The sequence below is a fragment of the Quercus suber genome, unplaced genomic scaffold, assembly GCF_002906115.3.
Source record: "Quercus suber isolate HL8 unplaced genomic scaffold, Cork oak 2.0 scaffold_572, whole genome shotgun sequence".
In the NCBI taxonomy this organism is placed as follows: Eukaryota; Viridiplantae; Streptophyta; class Magnoliopsida; order Fagales; family Fagaceae; genus Quercus; species Quercus suber.
Genome location: NW_027070017.1, coordinates 95,395 through 119,021, shown reverse-complemented (window position 1 = coordinate 119,021; position 23,627 = coordinate 95,395). Strand labels below are relative to the sequence as shown.

The 23,627-nt window shown below is 35.4% G+C and overlaps 1 protein-coding gene and 1 pseudogene across 2 annotated transcripts; both read right to left on the bottom strand.

The window, feature by feature from the left end:
* Positions 1–1,094: 1,094 nt before the first annotated feature.
* LOC136063762 (cysteine-rich receptor-like protein kinase 44) lies at positions 1,095–5,521 on the bottom strand (annotated as a pseudogene).
* Positions 5,522–11,400: 5,879 nt separating this feature from the next.
* Positions 11,401–15,712, bottom strand: LOC112004498 (cysteine-rich receptor-like protein kinase 25). Of its 2 annotated transcripts, none has more exons than XM_065764614.1 (7): positions 14,715–15,712; positions 13,833–13,958; positions 13,605–13,726; positions 13,310–13,520; positions 12,813–13,050; positions 12,178–12,328; positions 11,401–12,083 (listed from the first exon to the last, which is right to left on the bottom strand). In XM_065764614.1, exons 1-7 carry the CDS (start codon positions 15,502–15,504, stop codon positions 11,751–11,753), a joined length of 1,971 nt encoding a protein of 656 aa, XP_065620686.1. In that variant the 5' UTR covers positions 15,505–15,712; the 3' UTR covers positions 11,401–11,750. The 2 variants fall into 2 exon arrangements, with proteins under 2 accessions (XP_065620686.1, XP_065620687.1); XM_065764615.1 differs by having other exon boundaries at positions 14,739–15,712.
* Positions 15,713–23,627: the final 7,915 nt, after the last annotated feature.

Below are 23,627 nucleotides of genomic sequence, written 5' to 3'. Positions count from 1 at the left end.
TTTTTCTTCAGATTTTTTATAATCTATTTGACTTTCGAAATTTTCTAATTTTATCCGTTGGTTACTACGAAACTGATAATTTCTGTATTTATTTTTTATTCGTTTTCTTAACCGTTTGGTTACTTACACCCAAAAAAAAATAAAAAAAAAAAAGGTGGCAATGGTCAACGTGGAAGTGGAAGTGGAAATGGAATTGAAGAGTAAGAAGAAAAGAGAAACAAGGGAAGAAAAAAAAAAAAAACGGTTGGTGACATGGCTATTTTGACTTTTCCACTTATGACCCCATACATGCAATTTTTTTAAAGTATTATATATGTATAATTATTTAAGTAATAAGTTCACCTATTATTATTGATAAGCAAAAATAGTATTTAGAAATAGTAGGACCCATATTAAAATATGTAATAGTTTGCTATCTTGCTATTTAGTTTTTTTTTTTTTTTTGGGTCAAAAAAGAAAAGTGTTCATTTTATTTTATATTATTAAATAATTTATTATTTTAATTTTTACATGTAACAGTCTGTTAAACATATAAAAGTAATGCTATGGACATACATAAAAACACAACTTTATGCTACAACTTGCCAAGTGAATGAGTTGTGGATTGGTAGAAGTGTATTTCCATATGATTATCATCACACATCCACACAATCACAACTCACTAGTGGTGAGTTGTGACATAAATTGTGATATATGTGTTATAGTATTACACAACATATAAACATTTTTCGTTAAGGAGATGATGTCATAATGACAAAGATTCTGTAAGACCTAGGGAATATATTAAGTTATTAACTCAATATAATTTACGAGGGTAATGTAAGAATCCATATTTATAGGGATCAAATCTGCTTTTTTTTGCCTCTGTGTATGTGTGGACAGAGATGTAATGCTAGACAGAGCACAATATGGTGTGTGTGTGAGTACCAAGAAAATAAAAAATTATTTCTTTAAGGGTGAGGCACCACTAAATATCTTTTAAGACCATGGATATTGCTTAGATTAATTTTTTTCTCTCTTTATATGTTTGTATTTCAAAAATATATACAGTCAATCTTGATTAATTTGTTGATAATTTATAATTAATTTCAAAATTTTCGGAAGTAAAACTGTATTTACAATTTACATTCGGAAAAGGATTCAAACGATATAGTTTTCTAGAGAATGCCAGGAAAACTATAGACAAAATATTGTCAGATATACAGTAGTGAGCGTAATTTATAGACAAAATCGCTTATAGCCCCAAATATAAAACATTATCTAGGATATAATTCAGTTATTGAAACCTCATACTTGGTTCCGCCGTAACTGTTACCCTGTTGTATAAAGTGGTTGATATATCATTGCTGAGCATAAAATTTGCCGGTTGTGTAGGTACAGGAAGAGTATTACAATTGCCACTAAGCATGAAAACAACTGTAGTCATGTCAGGTCTTTCAGCTACATTTTCTTGAACACATAACAGTCCAATGTTGATACATCTCATCGTTTCAGTTATTGGACTGTCTTTCAACATGGGATCTATGATATTTGAAGCTGTACCCTCCCTCCAAACTTTCCATGCCTGTGGAAATATCAACGTGCACATAGCATGTTAATGAAAAAATTGTTTTACTTTCCATCTTAACTTTTATTTATATTTTCAAGAGGAAAAGGATATGTATACTTTGACATTCATACTCACATAGCTTAGAAGGTATTCATTGTTTTCTTCATTATGAAAACGAGTAATTTTCTGGCCAGTCAAAATCTCTAACATTAGCACACCAAAACTAAAGACGTCGACTTGACTGAAAACTGTCCAAACATTGCATACTCTGGAGCCATATATCCACTACATATCAAAACAATAAATCAAATAATCAATTTGAATGGTTAGTAAAACTCTTAATGATTATTTATGAGTTTTTATTTTTTATTTCTTTCTTTGTTATGGTTTATTTTGGTGTCATTCCGACACAAGTAGCCTATTGAAATCATTTTTAAAAATCATGCACAATTCTAGTCATTAGCTCTAAAAACTTGTCATGATACTTACTAGGTCCCCACAATTCTATTTGTACTGCCTTCAGTTTGATTCAATACAAACATCCTTGCCATGCCAAAGTCTGAAACTTTAGGTTCATTTCTGCATCTAATAGAATATTGCCAGCTTTGAGGTCACGATGGATAATTCGAAGTCGAGAATCTTCATGAAGATATAGAAGTCCTCGAGCAATGCCTTTTATGATTTTGTAGCGTCTTTCCCAATCTAAATGTGCACGCTTCATTGGATCTGCATATTCATTAAATTGTATTATACAAGAAATATTTTTAAATTTACTCTTGGGAATGAAGAAAAAGATTTAAAATCCAAATGCAATCATTTTTATTACAATATAAAAGAACAAAAAAAAGTAGAAATGCAATTGTACCAAATATGTAGCGATCCAGGCTTCTATTAGGCACATACTCATAGATAAGAAGCCTTTCTTCTCCTTCTAAGCAGAATCCAAGGAGCCTAACTAAATTTCGATGTTGGAGTTTTGCCACTAACATGACTTCATTTTTAAATTGTAGATCTCCTTGTCTAGACATCTTTGATAGTCTTTTCACAGCTATCTCTCGTCCATTGGAAAGCTTACCCTGAAACATGTGAGAGCAATACATAAATAAAACAATCAAAATCAACTTCAATTGTTTTAAAAAAAAATAGTTTTGCAAGTTTAAGCGGATTATTGAAAATTCTTTTGATACCCTGAGGGTTTCCTACCTTATAAACTGTCCCAAATCCACCTTTCCCAAGTTTGAATGCGTCGGAAAAGTTGTCTGTGGCATCTCTGATTGTGCTGAAATCAATTTGTAAGGATTCCACACTTGCTATTTCATCCTCAGCTTCATAAGAGGAAGAAGACGATATATCGTACGCTGTAGTGGGTGAAAGGTTACTTACGGAAAAGGGCCAATCAAAATCTTTGCAGCAAAGCTCACAATCTTGTTTTACAAAGATATTTGAAATTATTAACCAAGGGTTCATTCAAAAACAAAGCTATGGTTTCTAGTTTTTTCTTGAAATATAATAAAAATCGTTTGTCCCATTAAGTGTTCCACTTCATATTTTTCCCTTCGCAACCTTCATAAATCATGTCCCTTTTTTTATAAAAGTGAGACAGGATTTTAGGATATAAAAGTGAGACAGGATTTTAACAACCCCAAACCATACATAGCAAAGGGATTTTCCTCTCTTAAAGATTCAAAATTAAAGACATTTGCCGCTTTTATTATGAACAACTATTCCAACTTTGCGTGAGAATATTCTTAAAAATAGACCTTATGCATATATATCTCACCATAGAAAGTTTGTTCCACAAGAAATAATTTTCCAAATACGTAAGAATGTATATCTTCCCATTCCCTCATGCCAAATTTATGAGGCATGGGATCAACTGTTGCTCACAATTTTGACTAATACTCAAAAAATGGGTAAAATATCATTTTCGTCCCTAAACTATCACAAAAGTTCGTTTTTCGTCCCTAAACTTTCAAAAGTTCTATTTTCGTCCCTAAACTATCACAAAAGTTCGTTTTTCGTCCTTAAACTTTCAAAAGTTCTATTTTCGTCCTTAAATTTTCAAAAATTCTGACGGAGTGCTGACGTGGCTTGACAGAGTACTGATGTGGGAGGGACGAAAATCAATACGTTTGGAAAAGTTTAAGGACGAAAATAGAACTTTTAAAAGTTTAGGGACGAAAAATTAACTTTTGTGATAGTTTAGGAACGAAAAAAGAACTTTTGTGATAGTTTAGGGATGAAAATGATATTTTACCCCTCAAAAAATTCATGCAATCCTATATATGCTTCACATTTTAAAGCTGTTTGATAATATAAAAGAATAGCTAGCTTTCAAATTACAAGCAATAATTGAACTTACTTTCAACTTTATCCTTTGGCCTCCTCACTTTCAAAATGATGCAAATACTTATGACAATTATCATAGTAATTATTATAACCGTCGGAACAATAATGATGATGACAGTTCGAGTTGTACTTCTCTGCTTTCCTGCAAAAACCAAAAGCATGTTGTTATTAATTTGAGACATCTATTTTCTGAATTTGAGGCATCCATATAGAGTGGGAGGAATTGTCCAATTGTCATCGTTGACACACAAATCACAACTTATTACCACATACTTTTGAAGCAATTCCAGAGGAAAAAAACAATACTTTAACATATACTTTGGATAACTGGATCTACTGAAGAAAAATTATAGAACAAAGCGAAGAATTGATATGCAAAACTTAATATATTAAGAAATAATCCATAGAAAGAAAGAAAAAAGAGACAACATACACTGCAACATAACCTTTGGATTGCCAGCAAAAAAGAAACTTCCATAAATAAATATAGCAATCTAACCTTTTCCTCAATTTTATACACAAACTTTTCCTCAATATAGCAATCTAAAAGTGTGTTCAATGCAATCTTATTTAGAATTTTACATCATATGATAGATCCCTAAAATAAAATTGAAATTGTAAAATTTACTTTCTCCATTTCAAAACATTTGTATTCCCTGTAAGAAGAACATGTACCCCAAGAGCAAGAAATAAAGATTTTCCCATTCAATGAAAAACGAATAAGAACGAATAATTTTTTTAGGAAAGTGAAGTATTCAGAGGATTATCTTACCTTCCGGCGATGATGCATCAGCTGTGAGGTCAAAGAAAGCGTTGGTACCATACCTAAAATTACAGCTGGGTGTGTAATATCTCCCACCTTCCTTTCCAAGACAGCATGGTGGAATTTGTCCAGAAATATTTTTCAAGCATGCAATGCAATCCGTCTCAACCAAATCGGGAGTGCATTGCGCATGGGCATAAATTGTGGTGTTGGATGAGTCTGGTGCGACTAAGGTTCTTGTAGCACACTTGTAAGAATTACCCGAGGCAGCTTCACTTATCATCCCATCTAACAAGTTCTTTATCACCTTGCTGTACCCATCTACATTCGATACATTCTCAGTACTGGTGGTCCATTGTGAGAAAGCAGGTTGATTTTCCAGGATACATAATAAAGGTCGATTGGAGTACCTTAACATGCAATTGTCGTACCATACTATTGCTTCTTTCTGATTGGGACAAAGCTGTTTGAGAGCAATTCTTGAGTCATTGAGACAACTACGGCAGAGGTCTTCCTTAATATCTCCTCTACAGAGTCCAATGGCATAAACTCTGTCAGAGACTAGGCCGTAAGAGTAAGGGTAAAAGCCATCTTTAATATTGGTTTCGTTAGTGGAAGAGACCAAGTCCGAGAGGGTTTGATCGAGGTTTGCCTCGTAGGGACTTCTAGTGCTGTAATTACCCTGATCGTATAAACAGAAGTGGGAGACGCTTGACTGTGCATTAGCTTGAGAAATGAGCATGAACACCGTAGAAAGGAAAAAAAGTAGTGGTGATGAAATCAAAGCCATGTTTTGGGCAAAATGATTGTTGAAATCATGAAGACTTGAAGGTTTATGGAGAAGATAACATAGTATGATGTAAATGTAATCAATTTTGTCTTCCGTGTTGAAAATCATAGAAAGTCGGCGATCAGGAAAAATCTTTGTTGAATTTTAAGCACATGTCGTTTTCTATGTTGGAACTGAGCTAGGAAACTACCAATAATTTTCCTAAGAAAAGAATTTTCTTTCCTATATACATATGACACGTTCCTCTGCGGCAGGTAAGTAAAAACGAGTGGTCAAATGAATTTGGTTAAGACAAAAATAAAAATGCATAGTAGGCGAATATGTCATCGCACACTTTATGCTCCTTCCATGTTGCATGGTCTAACATATGCCACGTGTATTTTCAGCGCCTCACTTTGACACACATTCCTTCTTTTCCCAGCTTCCCTTCCTAGTTTCCCATTTGTAAAATAATAAAAAATTGTCCCATCACTTATGAAATGAAACCAAGGATTTGGAACACAAACCCACCCCCACCTTCTACGTCCAAAGTCCGTTTATTGAGAACCAAAATATTCTTAGTTGACTTTGAAAAATTAATTGAGGCAATTTTATTTAATTTTATATTTTCTTTTAAGTGAAATTAAGGTTATAAGTTTAGGTGGGGAGGAAGGAGGCAGACAATAGAAAAAGTCTAAATAGTATTATTTATTTTTGTTATACTTATTTTCAAGACTTTCTCTCTCATTTTTAACTATTTTTTTTCTTATTAATTTCTTACTTTACAATTACATTTCTTCTAAAATTTTCTCATTTTTACATTTATATCTCTCCACTATTTTATACCTTAAGGTTATAATACTTCCATCCATTCATCTTACTTTTATTTTAACTCTTATTCTTGAAAAGAGTTTTTCTCCAAAATAATTTAGATATAAACCTCCAAATTCAGTCGATATTTTTTTTTATTGAATGTCAATTTTTAAAATCTATCTATTGATTCAACATGGTTTTAAAAACCAGATCAAACCGGCCGGTTTGACCGATTCAACCGAAAATTGACCTTAATTCGGTCCGGCTATTACTAAAAACCAAAAATTAAGAAAAAAAAAAAAGGAAAAACCGCCGGTTTAACTGAAAAACCGAAAACCGGTACAGTTAAACCGGTTTTTAGCTGCTTTGTTCATTAACACTTCAGCCACTATGTTTTTGACAAAAAAATAAAAAAAGATAGAGATTTTGTTTCAAATTTAAGAAGAGAGATTTTGACTCTGAAGATGTTGTCAAGTCTAAAGCTGTGAAGCCTAAGACGCCCACATTGACACCAAAAACATCAAATTTACTATTTATGAGTTGACACAGTTGAGGAAGAACCGAGGAAGCCCAAACCAAAGAGATGCAGGTACAATTTGTCCGCTTCAGTTTAAGAGCTTTGCTTGCTGCTCTTGCATACTTGCACATGCACTGATGCACATATATTGACGAGGGAGGGAATATTAAAGGCAAAGAGATGAAAAATTAGAAAAAAGTGAAAGAAGAAACCAGAAGTGCAGAGCTTTTAATTAACCAAGGTGTGGGTGTAAGATTTCAAAATATGTTGTGGGTGGAGTATCAACGTGTAAGAGCATTCTCATCAAACATGTCAAAAAATATAGCATTTAGCATCTCAAAACACTACTTTATCAATTTTAACACTTCACTTTACAATTCACCAAACATCAAAGGTTTTATTTTTTTTACCACTACATTAAAATATTATTTATTTAATTCTTTTTTATTTTCAATCTCATCTCTTCCCCTCTCTCTTTCTGTATCTCTCTTCTCCCAAACAAAAACACCCAACCCACTGCAAATCCAACGTGCTGCCGCTACCCACACCCACTGCCACCAGCCACCACCGCTCATACCCACTGCCACAGTCACCACCACTCACAACCTTGACCACTGACCACCAAAATTACAAACAAAAACAAACCCAAACTCAAATCACAAACCCAAAATCAAATCAAATCAAATCACAAACTCAAACCCACACCCACTTCCACTAGCCACCACTGCCACCAGCCACAACAAACCCACACCGAAAAAAAACCCAAAAACACAACAAACCCACACCAAAAAAAAACCCACAAACGCAACAGACCCATACCAATCAGAACGCAACAAACCCAAAATTCTGGTTCCAACAGGTTTGACAATATCATATTCCCACAGAGCATGCATCACCGATTCATGCTCCTTTAAACAAAGAGGACAAGATGATTTAGATAAGATTTTTATGCTTCATTAGATTTTCCTTTAGTTGGCAAAGCATCAACACCGGAAAAAAAAAACCCACAAACCGGTACCATGAAGACTTGGCTCGGTGGCTTAAGGCAGGGGCAAGACAGTCTGGGGCGAGAGGACTGGCAGCGCGGGTGACCAGCGTGGGTATGGAGATAGCGCAAAGATCAGAGGGTAATCAGACAGTGGGGATGGAGATAACGACGATGATGATGACGAGGAGAGAGCATATGGGTTTGGAGAATAATGGCGGCGGCATGTTTTGGCGAGCTATGGAGGGCTTGCCTGAGAGAGACACCAAAAGGAGAGAGGGACCGAGAGAGTGACGAAGGAGAAGTGAGAGAGGAGAGAGAAGAGACTTGGAAGGAGACAACACGAGAGAGAGAGAGAGAGAGAGAGAGAGAGAGAGAGAGAGAGAGAGAAATTAATAAAAAATTATAGCATAGTGCTACAATGCGGTCTCATTTTTGAGACTGCACTGTAGCAGTATTGCAAAACATTTGGCATATACAATCTTTGATGAAGAACATTTTTGGGTTAGAAATGCTAAAAAAAATCATTTTTTAGCATATACCATGCTTAATGGGAATGCTTTAAAGGTCGGATATGTGGTGGGAAAGAAATATCAATGGGCAATGATATTGCTACTCACCAGTGACTTTTTGTTATTTGAAAAATGAAAGAATAACTAAAATACTTTTTGTAGTGGACTTGAGTTTGGCTGTCTAATATATAAATTAAAGGTTTAATGTTTTACTGTTATTTAATTTAATTTTTTAGTTAAAATTATTAGTTATAAAATTATTTATTTATTTATTTATATTTTATAATTATTAATTAATTATTTATGACATTATCAATTCGACCATCGATCCGACTCCGGTCTGACCATAAAACCAAAAATCATTCTCCATTTCGGTTCTTTGACCGTATCAGTTTTTAAAACCATGCTACTAAATTGTATATTCTTATTATGTCCTCTGTGTTTACAAAATTTCAAGAAAATCAAAGATCAATAGCTATGTCATCAGTCAAATGTTTAAATTTCAAGTTTTTGTAAACTAAAATAATGCATAAAAAATAAGTTTAATGATCGAATAGTAAATAACATCCAAATTTGAACGAAAATCGACATCTGTGTTATAAAAACATAAAGATAATGCAATCTAACTATTAGATTTTCAAAATTTACATCCAACAAAAAGATATAGAAGGAATTTGAAGGGTTTCTTTCCAAACTAGTTCTGAGAGAAACCCTTGCTCCCTCTTCTCTCTATTTTATTTACTATTGTTGAGGGTCATTTTTGTAAAACACAAAAAAGAAGGAGGCCTAACCCAGCAGCACAGGCAGCGAATAGAAGTGGCAGGCAGAGAATAAAACCATTAAGCTCAAGCGGCAGGAATAATGGGTCACAGGTCCATTTGATAAATAAATGGGTCTTAAGAGAGCAAATGGGCCCAAAGAGCCCGGAAAAAGAGAATAACAAACCCATGGGCAATGTATGATGTGAAAAAAAAAAAGAATGGGCTGCGGTAGGCTCAAAGTAATGTAAAGTAAAGAAAGTAGGGGATTATTGGCAAGCTCACAAACTCCAAGGATGAGTATGAAGTAATTGGGTCGGAGAAGCCCAATGAAGTAAGTAAAAGCCCATGGGAAACAAAGTGAGAAAAACGGCCAAGTAAGCCTAAAACAAGTAAACGGGCAGAGGATGCCCAAGGGAAAACAAAGGGGACATAGGAGCCCTTAAGTAAGAAGGCTCATGGCCATGCAAAGCCATTTGGGGAGGAGAGTAAACGGCAGGTCTAAAAAAGGGCCCGGCAGGACCAAGTCATTACAGCAGGAATGACAGAACGATATGGCAGGACAGAACGACAATCAAGAAATGGGCTAAGAGAAATGTAAAACCCAGTACTCAAATAAAGCCCAGTCCATAAAGGAACAACGAAAACCTAAAGCAGCCCACCTAAAAGAAAGAAGAGGTGCGGCAGATTGTGCAAGCAAAGCTCCAAACCGCGGCAAACGCATGTGCAGTAGGCAGATTTTAGATGTACGTGGAAGAAAAGCACGCGCAAGACCAAGGCACCACCAGCCTATACCCAGACAATATAGGATGTGGTAGGGTCATGGGTCAGAGGTAGGAGGCAAGGGGGGGTATAGTTTGGTGGTGGGGAGAGGGAAAAGGACCTATTTTGCGGCTCCTGCCCAAACCCTTTTGAGAGGTACGTCCTGTTGGGATGACAGATCATCCAAAAGATGTAAGGATGAGGGGGAATCGTTAGGTGCATGCCATGAGAGAAGGAGAGAGAAAAGCATTTACACTGTGGCAAGAAGGAATGCGACGGCGCACTAATAGAACAAAACAAACTTACCTCCGCCTAGCAGGGGTAAGTATACAGACAAACTCCTTGGTAGTCGGCAAGTACGCCCAGACTAAACAAAGGCAGTTAAGGGGTAAGATGGTAAAATCCAGTCATGGCAGGCCCTATAAAAGGAACCTCGTCGTGCCTTGTAAGAGGATCGAAAAACAGAGGTACTAGAGAGAAGAAAAGAAAACGAAAAGAAAAACAAAGAAAAGAAAAAGATAAGAGAGAAAACGAAAAACAGAGAAAAACAGATACAATGGGCATGCACCACTAGGTCATTTTCCTTCTCTCCCCTTCGAAATCCTACTCTCTTTGAGAAAGTAAACAAAAAATGAGATTTCCTTAGGCACCAACCACTCAGGTCCAATTCCCTCAAAGTCATTAATCCCCACGGTAGGATCTTTTTCCTGGGAGATTAGTTGCATTGAGAGGAAACGTTCTTCCTCCTTGGTTTTTGCCACTGTGGACCCAAACTTGACTTGATATTCATTTTCGATTAACTTCTATCATCGCTTAATCATTTACTTCTTTTTTGTAAAAGCCGTTATTATCATTACCATTGCTATTACTGTGATTGTCATAAAAATAGAGATCACTCGGTCATTTTTTTCCATTAAGAAAAGGTCACTGTATTCTGTTTCTTTGTTGTTATTATATCTGCCTGCCGTAAACCATTTGTAACAGCTCTGCTTACCGTAAGAACATTCTTGGCTGACGAGGCCTAGTTTGCGTACAAGCCGACCCGAAGTGAGTTATAGTTGGGCTGGTCTCAACTCTCCTACTCAGAAATACTCGGGCCCATCACCGCAGGAGGCAGCCCAGCCCAACTCAAAACACAAAAAAGGCCCCTACAACTATAAAAAATTGTTATTATTTCTTCCATTCAATTCATATTTTTTCTAACAAAAAGATAAATACTCTCTCTCACGGCGGATTTTTAATTCTTTATTGCATCTTTACTTAGGTTGATGAATTTTTGTGTTGAAATTTTGCTTTACGGGATTGATTCTATTTGCTTGTGATTTAATTTATTATCTTTTTTTTTTTTTTTTTGATTGATAGATGTTATCCTATTTCACTACACAAAACGCGAGTTATAGCTGCGTTCTAAAACGTGGTTGTAGCTCCTAAAAATGTGACTATAGATCCATTTGATTTATACATAGCCACATTTTCAGACATGGCCTATGCATTGTGACTATAGGTTTGATAGGTCTATAGCCTCATCACACGAGCTTCGCGTGTGTGATGAGACTTTTTATTTTTTATTTTTTAGATTTATACATTCGCAGTTTTACTTTATTTTTTATTTCAAGAAAAAGCTGACAAGAACGACAACTAACATGATTTATTCAGAATTTGTAAAATGATTTCTAAGGATAAATTTACAACACATAACTAAAATTAACATGCCTAATCCATCATGTGGAACAACCCAAGTTTTCAACTCCCCCACCAGTTTTGGAAGTTGCTAGGTCGGCTGTAGTTTAGAATGTTTCCAACTTGTTCATTGTGGTTTGGTTGAAAAGGTTTCCCTTAACCTGCCTAATCCGACCCGGGAACTACTTTATGCTTATTGATTGGCTTGAAGATTTATTAAACTCCAGATCCATTTTGGTTTGTTTCTTCACTCAAATAGATACTTGCATTATGTAAAAAATTGAATAATCACGCTATCGAGGGTATACTTCGGTTATTGAAGCTTCATTAACAGAAGATGGAATTCCATTGCTTGTAGATTGATCTGACCCAAGCTCCTTTATCGGCATGCTAGTTTCTGTTCTGCTATGAAGGAAAAATGCCGGCCGTTGAGGCGATGGTAGACTCACAGAGTAACTATTTAGCATGAGAACTATCGATGCCATAGTTGGCCTTTCTGCTGAACTTTCCTGAATGCATTGTAAGCCAATATGTAGACATCTCTTGACTTCATCTCTTGAATAAGAATCTCTGAGAGTCGGATCCAACAGCTCCAAAAATGTTCCATCCCTCCAATGTTTCCAAGCCTGCATCAATTGCCCAAATATTCTTGTAAGCCTTCTCTCGATCTTATTAACAAAAATAAAAATAAAAGATTTGCAATATTCAATATACACTCACATAGCTCAAGAGGTTCTCAGAAGTGCTTGGTGAACTGAATGAACTATTCTTCTTCCCACTTATAATCTCTAATATTAGGATACCAAAACTATATACATCAGACTTCATTGAGTATAATCCACGTATCGCATATTCTGGAGGCATATAACCACTAAAAATCAACATCACCAAAACAATACCAAGTTAAAATATGATCTAAAACCTTATAAGTATAACATAATCAGTTAAAATTATTAGTTTCAGACTAACTGGAGTCCAAGATAACGTACTCTGTATATCTGATAAGAATATAAGCACAAATGCATTCTACAGAGTAGTAATTGGAACAAGCGCATCTCTAAATTTCAAGCTGTTAGCTTGATATGTAATTTGTGAGGTGCTAGAATGATTTTTTTCCCCTCTTTTTCTGTGTTTATTTGGTTAGAATAATACATCAATCTGGATCAAGCCAAACAAAGACAGAATTGCTTATTTTAATTGGGTTTAAAAGCATTATATCCCATCGAAAAGTTCCTTAGATCTACCCTTTCTGAAGGTGTTTTTTTAATGAAATGACCATTTTTTCCCCTCTATTTATGGTAGTTATTTCCACACAAAAAACGAATGTTAAAAAATGTCTATAATTTGGCACTTACTATGTCCCAACAATCTTGCCAGTATTATCTTGAGTTTGGTCAATTTCGAAAATTCTTGCCATGCCAAAATCTGAAACTTTTGGATTCATCTCTTTATCTAGCAATATGTTACTAGCTTTAAGATCACGATGTATAATTCTAAGTCGAGAATCTTCATGAAGATAGAGAATCCCTCGTGCAATCCCACCAATAATCTTGTATCGGTTTGACCAATCTAATAGTCTTTGCTTATTAGGATCTACAAAAATCACAAAAATTCAATTTCAAGTTAGAATATATGAATTAAAGTCAATCTCCATGCTAAAATGTACAATTTGTTTCAATTTAAAAAGACAAATACAGATTAAGAATTTAATATTTTAATCTCCTGCAGCTTCATCCTGTCCTAAGTAAAAGGAATTTATAAATTTGGTACAGCTTGATGCTTATAATCTTAGCAGAAATCATGCATTTCATATAACACAAGGAAATTAGACAAATGGTAAGAATCAACGGACCGAACAGAAAATAGTCGAGGCTTTTGTTGGGCACATATTCATAGACCAGTATTTTTTCTTTTCCTTCCAAGCAAAATCCCAATAGCCTCACTAGATTTCTATGTTGAAGCTTAGCCAACAATGAAACTTCATTCTTAAATTCTTCTACACCTTGTTTAGAGCTACTTGAGAGCCTTTTCACCGCTATCTCTTGGCCACCCAGAAATGTGCCCTGTAAAATGCTTTAAGCAGCTCTTATTTTGCATACATTAAATTTAATACTATTTGCAAGGGGAAAAAATTACTAGTCTAATACCTTGTAAACCACACCAAATCCTCCTTTACCTAGCTTGTTTTCATCTGAGAAATTGTTCGTGGCAGCTTTAAGTGTAGCCAAATCAAATATTAAACACTCTTCAGCTGTAATTTCCTTAGCAGCTACACATCCAAAAGGTAAACGTAAGGAAATACTCTACAAAAGCAACACGTACAGACATGAGAGAATAACACATTTGTTGAAATCAATAAAAATGTTTGTAATTACCATCTTCCTTGTACTTCTTTTTCAATTTCCTACGGCGGAAGCTGTACACCATAGTTAATAGCACCACAGAGACAACAATGGATGTAACTATGGCAATGATCCTTACAGATGAGCTTTGCCTTTTCCCTGCATAATCACTAAAATATTGTAAATGAGCGTAACCAAATGGCATTTCTGACTTCCTAATATAGTGTCAATTCAATGTAGATTCATGCGCTCTAGTGTCCTAAAATAAGAATGATGGTATTAATAATTTTTAAAAAAGGAAAAGGAAATAAAAATGTTCATTGTGTACGCTATACCCAAAATTGATTCGTCATAAGAAAGGTCAATTAAAATATGAACTCAGCAAAAAAATATTTTTTTTTTTTAAATCAAAGAATGTTACTCCCTCCCTCCTACTTTTTTTTTTGTCCCATTTGAAAAGTCAAATTTTGTAAAGAAACATAATTTATTACCTTATTTACCTTTTAAAAATGTATAAGTTCTCAAAACTACTCTTAAAAAATTTATCAAAAAATTGAATTAGTAAATTAATAAAGGTATAATAGAAACATTAGTAAATTAATGACTTTTATTTTTAAAAATTAAGACATCTTAAAATAGAATAAAAATAAAAAATAAAAAATAAAAAAGTGGACCGGAAAAAATACTTGATATACTAAACGGTATATCAACGGTCTTGATGCACAAATTAAAATTATTAAAAGCACTATAAGTTTTATTTTGCATTCAAAAGTTAAAATGTTTAATAAAATTTATTTATTGTGACGCTACGTTCACTTTATGTGGTAAGACCAATTACAAATTAAAGTATCACCAATAGCAAATAAACCAATTTGCAGAAGTTTTAGCATTTGCTGTAGTGAGTTTTGCTATTACCATTATGGGTTCTCGTGACCAAACCTGGTGGAGATGGGGGTGGCGGTGGTACGGGTGGTGAAGGTATGATCCGGTAAAATGGATGCACATCGTACCTAACAGTACAACTAGTATATAAACCCATAGCCCCTTGCTTTCCACTACAACAACTCGGCAGGTATGCTATTGCTCCCCAAAGACACTTATTACAATCGAAGCTGGAGATGTCAGGCGTGCACTGAACCAGGCTATACAGCGTTAGCGAAGAAGAAAAATTGGCTTCTTTCGTAGCAAACATCTTAGCACCTAGCTGAGCACTTTGGGCTCGTGCCACCAAGTCATGAAACATGGTTGCTAGTAGCTTATTAAAGCGATCTACTTCAGCTACAGTGGTGTTGTCCGACTTAGAAAAACTTGGATCATCCATAATAATGAAGAAGTTTGGTTTTGAGTAGCGTAACATACACTCGTCATACCATATCACGACCTCTCTTCGTCTAGGACAGTATTGTTGGACTGTGCTTTTGGTAGCTGTGGCCACACAGTCTTGGCAGACTTCGGTGGTGACATCGCCACGGCAGAGAAAGAGGCCATAAATTTTGTTGCTGGAAGAGTTTTGGCCGACTGTGATGTTATAGAAACCACTTTCAATGGAGGAATTGGAGGAAAGGGAAGAGAGGACGAGGTTGAGGTTGGACTGGTAGGTGCTGTTGGGGGTGAAAGTTGCGTCTGAACAGTAGTGGGATTGGTAAGTTGGGGCAGCTTCACTAATTATGCTGCTAAGCAAGGAAAGGAGCACAAGGGTAATCATCGAAACATGGAAAGAAGGCAAATTCCTTTTGATATCAACCTCTTGATCTTACTTTGGGGTCATGGAAAGAAGGCAAATTACTCTGAACCTTTGGTAGTTTTGTTAAAAGAAGTGGTTGTCAATAATGAGTTCAAGGAACTTAGACACGAATAATGAGAGTGCGAATCTGTCGGTAGAGGTTGGTCTTTGATAACATTCAATACTTGGAAACACGTGAAGCGACTTTTATCCAAGAACCTGCTGGCCTTATAAATGTGATCATAGGGATATCATTGGAAGAAAAAACAAAACAAAGGACTTGTGGAGGGACCCAGTCAAAGTTGGGGAAAAGTAAAACAAATGAATAGAAAAGTCAATAGCAGAGAAAATATCAGAAATTTGGAAATGGAAAATATCTTCTTTTTTTTCTTTTTTTCTTTTTTTTTCTTTTACTAATTTTAAAAATTATAATTTAATTTAATTTAAGTGTACATGAATGTAGAGTTTCTTTCTATAGACTTAAACCCGATCTTTACCCTCCGTACCTTACAAATATTTATATTTATAAAATAACCATTACACCAAAAAAATATACTGTAGCAAAAAATATTTTCTTAAGAACAGGTTTATATCCACTATTTTACACCAACATTCATAATAATAAGTTTCAGCCTTTCGGCATTAAATGCAAACCTAATTAAATGTAACCCAATATCAAAAACAAAAACACTTTGTACAGACTTAAGAAACAAAAGCTCCCCCATTCATTTCCAAGAAATGAACCGCAAAGTTTGCTACCTTCCGAACCAAAGTGTCCAAAGATGAACACATATTACAAAGTCTCAAGCATGTCTCATTTCTATGATTCCATAAAAACCAACTCGTAGTGCAGATCAACAAGTCAAGCTTACTCTGGAGGTCAGGCACATAAACAGTGACATCAAAGAAGAGAAGGTTAGGAAGCTTTAAGCATGCTTCACACAAGCAACTTCTACAACATGTTTCGCCAGTCACTAAACAAGACCATAGAGCATAGGGGCCATTGCATGCCTTTCATAGGAATAACTTAATTCTGTTGGGTAGTGGGTACTTGAAATTTCCAAAATTCTCAATAAGTGGTGGGATCATGAATTGTTTTAGGATTAACTAAGAATGCTGCTAGAATATTTGAAAACAAAGCATAGCATTAGCACTTTAATAGAATATTGTCCTGAATTATTAACAAACCAAATCAGTACGTCAATAGAGTCCCAATTTCTCAAAGGAATCCCTTTGATGGCAGCTACTTCATGAGGAAAAAAAATTGATCAATGAAAGACACTTTCCAGTAGTGAGAATTGAGATCAATTAGGGCCCCCAACTTTGCTATTCTAGGGAGCATTGTACATGGGGGGATGACCTTAAAGTATGAAAATTCAAATAGCGTTGAAAACACTATGAAAGTTAAGACCCCCAATTACAAATTACCAATTTAAGCTTATTATCAAACAATTAATATGCGGAACATGAACATAAGCTAAATACAGAATTGATAAATAATCTAAGCCAATTATAATCACATCCACAACAGAAAATAAAAGGCAATGATAAAGGGAAGAGAGATGCAAATACAAGGACAACATGTGATGTGTTATCGAAGAGAAAACCGAAGCCTTCGGCGTAAAACCTCTCAGCCGCCCTCCAAGCGATTAATAATCCCCTAGAAAATGTAGTTGGGATACATAAACAGCAATAGACCCTCCAAGCCTAATCTACCCTAGGTACCTAAGCCCTCCAAACTCCTTGCTCCAACGAGATTGCGCTGAATCTTTTTCTTTTCTAGCTTACCGAATTCACCTATAGCCCATAGCATCAACCAATAACTATTGGTCCATTCCAAACTACTTCCCTTAGCACCAAAAGACCTTTTCACAAACGTGGGTGTGGTGAGAAAAAGATTTGGTCAAGAACATCTCAAGGATGTATCAATGGAGAGGAAGAGAGTAGAGGAATTTGAAGAGTCTCTTAGGTGAAGATTATGAATGAGGCAATCTTGTTTTCTCTAGGGTTTCTCTCTCAAAATTTTCTCTAGAAACTCTCTACATTTCGTGGGAATGAGGAGTATTTATACTAGGGTGAGAATGGAATGTGAAACATCAGTTTTTGCTAAACAGGGTGTTCTGGTGACTTGACCTCGCGACTGGGTTGAGTCACGAGTTCAAGCCGCAAGCTAACGGCCTAGCCAGCCTTGAACTTTTGTCCTGTAATGCAATAGCTAGCGCGACTCTTCAGCTTCTAGCATGCTTGACACTTGTGCAACTTCTGGCGACTTGCAAGCCGCGAGCCACTGCGAGATCCAGTTGCGAGTCCCTGTTTCTTTGCACAATCTTGAGCATTTCTTCACACTCTCTCACTTACTATCCTTACAAGATTTCCACCTAAATACAGGGTTACTAAATGCTAAAATACAAGCAAATTTGGTACGGAATAAGGCCAATAAGATGATTGATTAAATTCAACCTTATAATCTTCCCCTTTGGCTATTCTATGACAAAATCCTAAAACAAATTCTAGACTTAACGCGTGAGTTGGGAACAATTGGAAAACCCACTCACATCTAACTCTAGAATCTGTGAAGCTCTTGAACCATAAAACCAAAACATCTCTTGAAACACAATAACACAATAAGATCATTGTATGCAGAAAACTTATAATACATATGAAACAAGCACAATACGATCAAGCAAAAATGGAATAAAGTAATAAATCATGGCTTGACCAAACAAGCAATCACTATAAGATAGTGACCACAATGTTCATTCTCACTTGGAATGAACATCAGGACATTCAAGCTGATGAGCACAAAGCAAATTACTTGAATGACCAACACTCAACCAATGCACAATACATGAAGTATATGGATCTAGGAATAAAATCCTACAAGGACACAAGAGTGAGAGTACTTAAGGAAAATGGATAACATTTAGCTTGAAGTACAAAGTAACATAGCACAAAGGCTGCATAAGTATGGTACAAACCATAAAAGCCTACACATATGCATAGAAACACCCTAAAGGCGTACAAAAGCAACATGGGTACAAATTTTAAACTAAGAACCTTAAAAACGTACAAAGGTAACAGGTACAAATTATAAAGTACATCCCTTATCATATCACCCCCCCTAATATGAATCATAAGAGCTGTGATGAACTTGGAACATATATACCTAAACTTGAAACACTTGCACAAAACACATTAGACCCTCAAGGTAAAGCAAGTAATAAATGGACAAGTATAATGTAACAAGTAAATTGCAATCAAGTAAACATGATGTGAAACATGTGAGCAACTTGATCATACACCAAACACCAAAACAAAGTTTTCTTATTAGCTCAATGTCTTTTCCCCCTTGGTACATGCATCTCCCCTATGGAATATCTCTCCCCCTACAAATGTGTACGAGAAATAGAATTTATCCCCCTAAGAATGTGCACAAGGGTCATATAGAAATGACAAAAACTCTCCGGTGTACTCCCTAGAGAATACTCTCCCCCTTTTTGTCAGGAATAGACAAAGGGTCAAGGAAAAACGAGGGCAAGAGATGAAAGTATGAACAATGATAATGATGCATGAGGGATACGAGATGAATGAGAAAAAAACTCAATCCTAAGACATGACATGCTAGGATGAAGAAACAATGTATGAACCAATGCATGACAAAGGTAGCAAGGTGTGTGCAAGAAGTGACTATGTGCAATGCATAACCAATGCATGAAAAATGCACATGTGGAGAAAGGTGTGTTAAATACACAACCAATGAACCAAACATGTTCCTAATGGGGAAACATGAGAAACCCCAAAGTTTGATACTCATCGGAGTCCAAACAAGCGAGAAAATGCTTAAGAGGCATTTTATCAAATACCTAGCATGCACACTATGAACAACAATGTGAAATAATGCATGAACATCATGAAATTCACTCTTAATACATGTTCTTTTTGCCACAAGGGGCCAACATCCAAAGAAAATCATCAATAGTAACCAATCCCAAACAAAAATTTGACAAAAATTAATTTTTCCTAACCCCTATGATGAAAATCCCAACCAAGGATCCAAAACAATTAAAAGAGTTTAAAATAACCTTAGAGATGTTAATGGAATAAAAAACCATTCAAATTGATTGGGTTTTGATGTAAAAATATTGAAAGAAGGGTTTAAAAGAGGATGGGAGAGGTTTAAAACAAGTTTACCACGAAAAAGCTCTTTAAAAAGCTGTTTCTGGGCGTTTGGCGACTAGGCGAGTCGCGAACGAGTCGCCAGTGAGCCGCAAAACCATTCTGTGTGAATTCGCGACTGGGCTCGCGACTGGGCAAGTCGCCAAAAAATCTAACACTAGTTTTTCAACACAGAACATGTTTAAAAAATGAGAAACAAAGTAAACACTAAACATGAACACAAAGAGTGATAAAAATCACTTCCAAAAACATATAAAATGATAAATAAATAAATAAATAACTTTTTAGATTGATTCATATAAAGTTGAGCACACACACATCACATTTAAATAAGTACAATTTGAACAAATGAATAAGACATTCATTGAACATTAGGCATGTGTGTTGTGTGTGTGTATCAATTGTGGAAAAGTCCTTAGTCTAGAGTGAAACTTCAATGATCAATTCAGTCAAGTCATACACAACTAGTACTAAGTCAAGTGGTCTATCTTAATTATAGAAATGAACATATATGACCTCCCACAAGAAAATGATTACATAACTTTGAAACTTTTCATTTGGCTTCTTTACAATACATAACATTTGATCATGTTTTATCTATACATCTCTTTTTGAGATCAATGCCTGAAATTTTTGATATTTCAATTTGATGGATAAACCTTTGGCTTTTGGGCATCATACATTTTCACAAAAGTCACTTTCCCTTTTTTCTAGTCAAATACTAATATATGCGATGGCTTTTGCAGCTCATTATCTCTTTTCATTTTGAGATTTACATTTGTTAAGCTCTTTAAGCGATAAAAATAAAAAAGTGGGAAGATATATAGGCACAAGTCTACACATGTATCAAAACCAATATGACTATTGACTAATCATTCATGACAAGCTTGAAAATCGATTTACAACAATCATACAAAGATGTCAAGATTTTTCCCACAAGGATATAAGTGCATAAAGAACAAGCTAAGCTCTTAAAAGCACAAAGCCATTAGTACAAAGATACAAGGCAAAATTCACATGTGATATGTGCTTTAACATATTCAATCAAACTTTTTGAATTTTTCACTTTTTATGTGGTTTTGAATTTTTTTTTTTTTTTTTTACTCACACAAAAACTAAAACATAAAAGTAAGATCAAAACAAAAATAATGCATATGAAATAATGCAAGATGCACAAAATGCATGAAGATATGAAGCATCTAATACATGAGGGGTCCTTCAAAGATCGAAAGAATTAGATCAAGGACCAAAAGAGTAAAAGCTCAATCATAGGAACCCTTCCTCATCCAAACGGAATGATTGTTTGGAATGAGTGTCTCAAGAGAAGTAAGACGAGGGTTGGAAGAATGAGAACCGAAGATGCACATAGTTAAGGAGTTAAGAGCATTAAACACTTTCTTTAACAACATGCTATTATCACTCAAATTCGGTTTACTCTTCTTAGCACAACTTCCAAGAAGCTCAAGTTTCTCTTTTCTTTTGATTCTTTTAAAAACATGAAACTTAGAGCATTGAGGTCTTAGATGACCAAAGGCACCACAATGGTGACAAACAATGCGTTTAGGTTTACTAGGCTTTTTGGGAAGGGATCTAGCAACATGATTTTTTTCTCTTTTCAACTTATAACATTGAGGTCTTATATGACCAATCACACCATAATGGTGGCAAGTTAGAACAAACTTAGATCCATCCAAAACCTTAGGTTGACCAAAGGCACTACAATGGTGACAAACAATGCGTTTAGGTTTACTAGGCTTTTTGGGAAGGGATCTAGCAACATGATTTTTTTCTCTTTTCAACTTATAACATTGAGGTCTTATATGACCAATCACACCACAATGGTGGCAAGTTAGAACAAACTTAGATCCACCCAAAACCTTAGGTTAAGACCTAAACGAAGGCTTTGACTTAACAGCCTTTCTCTCCATCTTTTGATTTCTTTTATGTGGAGGAATGTATACCGATTTGTCCTTTGAGGTAAAACACATAATAGGCACAAAATCGGGTACCACCACATGATTGCAAAAAATATTTTCATCCTTTTTAACAATAGGTTCAACAATCAAATACTTGGCATGCATCTTAAGAGATTCATTTTTACATTTTAGCTCATCAACAAGTTTGTTAGACAAAACAAGTTTAGCATCCAAGTCCATATTCAAACATTTAAACTCTTTCAGCTTTTCAATAGAATTTTCAGCAAGTTTCTTATATTTTTCAACCAATTTGTTCGATTCATTGAGCTTAGCAATCAAATCATTCTTTTCACAAAATAACTTGTTCAAATTCTTATTAAACTTCTCAGTTTTTTTCTTTAAGAGTTTGATGTTATGAATATCAACAACATCCAAAGATTCATGTAACATAGCATCACAATTATGAGGATTATCACTCTTGGAGGCATTTTCATAAACATGCGATATGCTACATTTATCATCAACCAAATCATACAAAGAGGCATACAAAACACAATCCATGGCAAATAAACCAAGGGGTCAAGGATCACACTTAGGTATTTAAACCACAAAAAGTGTACCCGTTCTGATACCAATTGAAAGTTCAAATAGCGTTGAAAACACTATGAACGTTAAGACCCCCAATTACAAATTACCAATTCAAGCTTATTATCAAACAATTAATGTACAGAATATGAACATAAGCTAAACACAGAATTGATAAACAATCTAAGCCAATTATAATCACATCCACAATAGAAAATAAAAGGCAAAGATAAAGGGAAGAGAGATGTAAACACAAGGACAACACGCAATGTGTTATCGAAGAGGAAACCGAAGCCCTCGGCGTAAAACCTTTTCGCCGCCCTCCAAGTGGTCAATAATCCACTAGAAAATGTAGTTGGGATACATGAACATCAATAGACCCTCCAAGCCTAATCTACCCAGGTTCCTAAGCCCTCCAAGCTTCTTGCTTCAACGAGGTTGAGCCGAACCTTTTTCTTTTCTAGCTTACCAGATTCCCCTATAGCCTATAGCATCAACCAATAACCATTGGTCTCTTCCAAACCGTTTCCCTTAGCACCAAAAGACCTCCTCACAGACGTAGGTGTGGTGAGAAAATGATTTGGTCAAGAACCTCTCAATGATGTATCAATAGAGAGGAAGAGAGTAGAGGAATTTGAAGAGTCTCTTAGGTGAAGATTATGGATGAGGCAATCTTGTTTTCTCTAGAGTTTCTCTCTCAAAATTCTCTCTGGAAGCTCTTTACATTTTGTGGGAATGAGGGGTATTTATACTAGGATGAGAATAGAATGTGAAACGTTAGTTTTTGCCAAATAGGGTGTTCTAGCGACTTGACCTCGCGACTGGGTTGAGTCGCGAGTTTAAGCCGTGAGCTAACGGCCTGGCCAGCTTGGGACTTTTATCCTATAGTGCAACAACTGGGGCGACTCTTCAACTTCTAGCATGCTTGGCACGTGTGCAACTTCTAGCGACTTGCAAGCCGTGATCCACCCGTGAGATCCAGTCGCAAGTCCATGTTTCTTTGCACAATTTTGAGCATTTCTTCACATTCTCTCACTTACTACTCTTACAAGATTCCCACCTAAATATAGGGTTACTAAATGCTAAAATACAAGCAAATTTGACACGGAATAAATCCAACAAGATGGTTGATTAAATTCAACCTTACAAAGTAAGTGTGCGTAGGCAACCAATACTCTTGCCAAATTCCAATTTTGTCTCCTTTGCCATCTCAACATATTAGTACATTCTCTAACACGGTCCTTTACGCCAAGATACATTTCTAAGAAAAATGACCATTTCGAGGAATATGAGAATCTAAAAATGGAGAATTTTACTGTTTTTTTTTTTTTTTTTTAGTAGTAGTCATCCCTGCTTTGCTAGCATTGCCAGGTTGAAACAATGAAATCACAAAATCTCATATACCCCTGTAACCTATGCACAATTTAG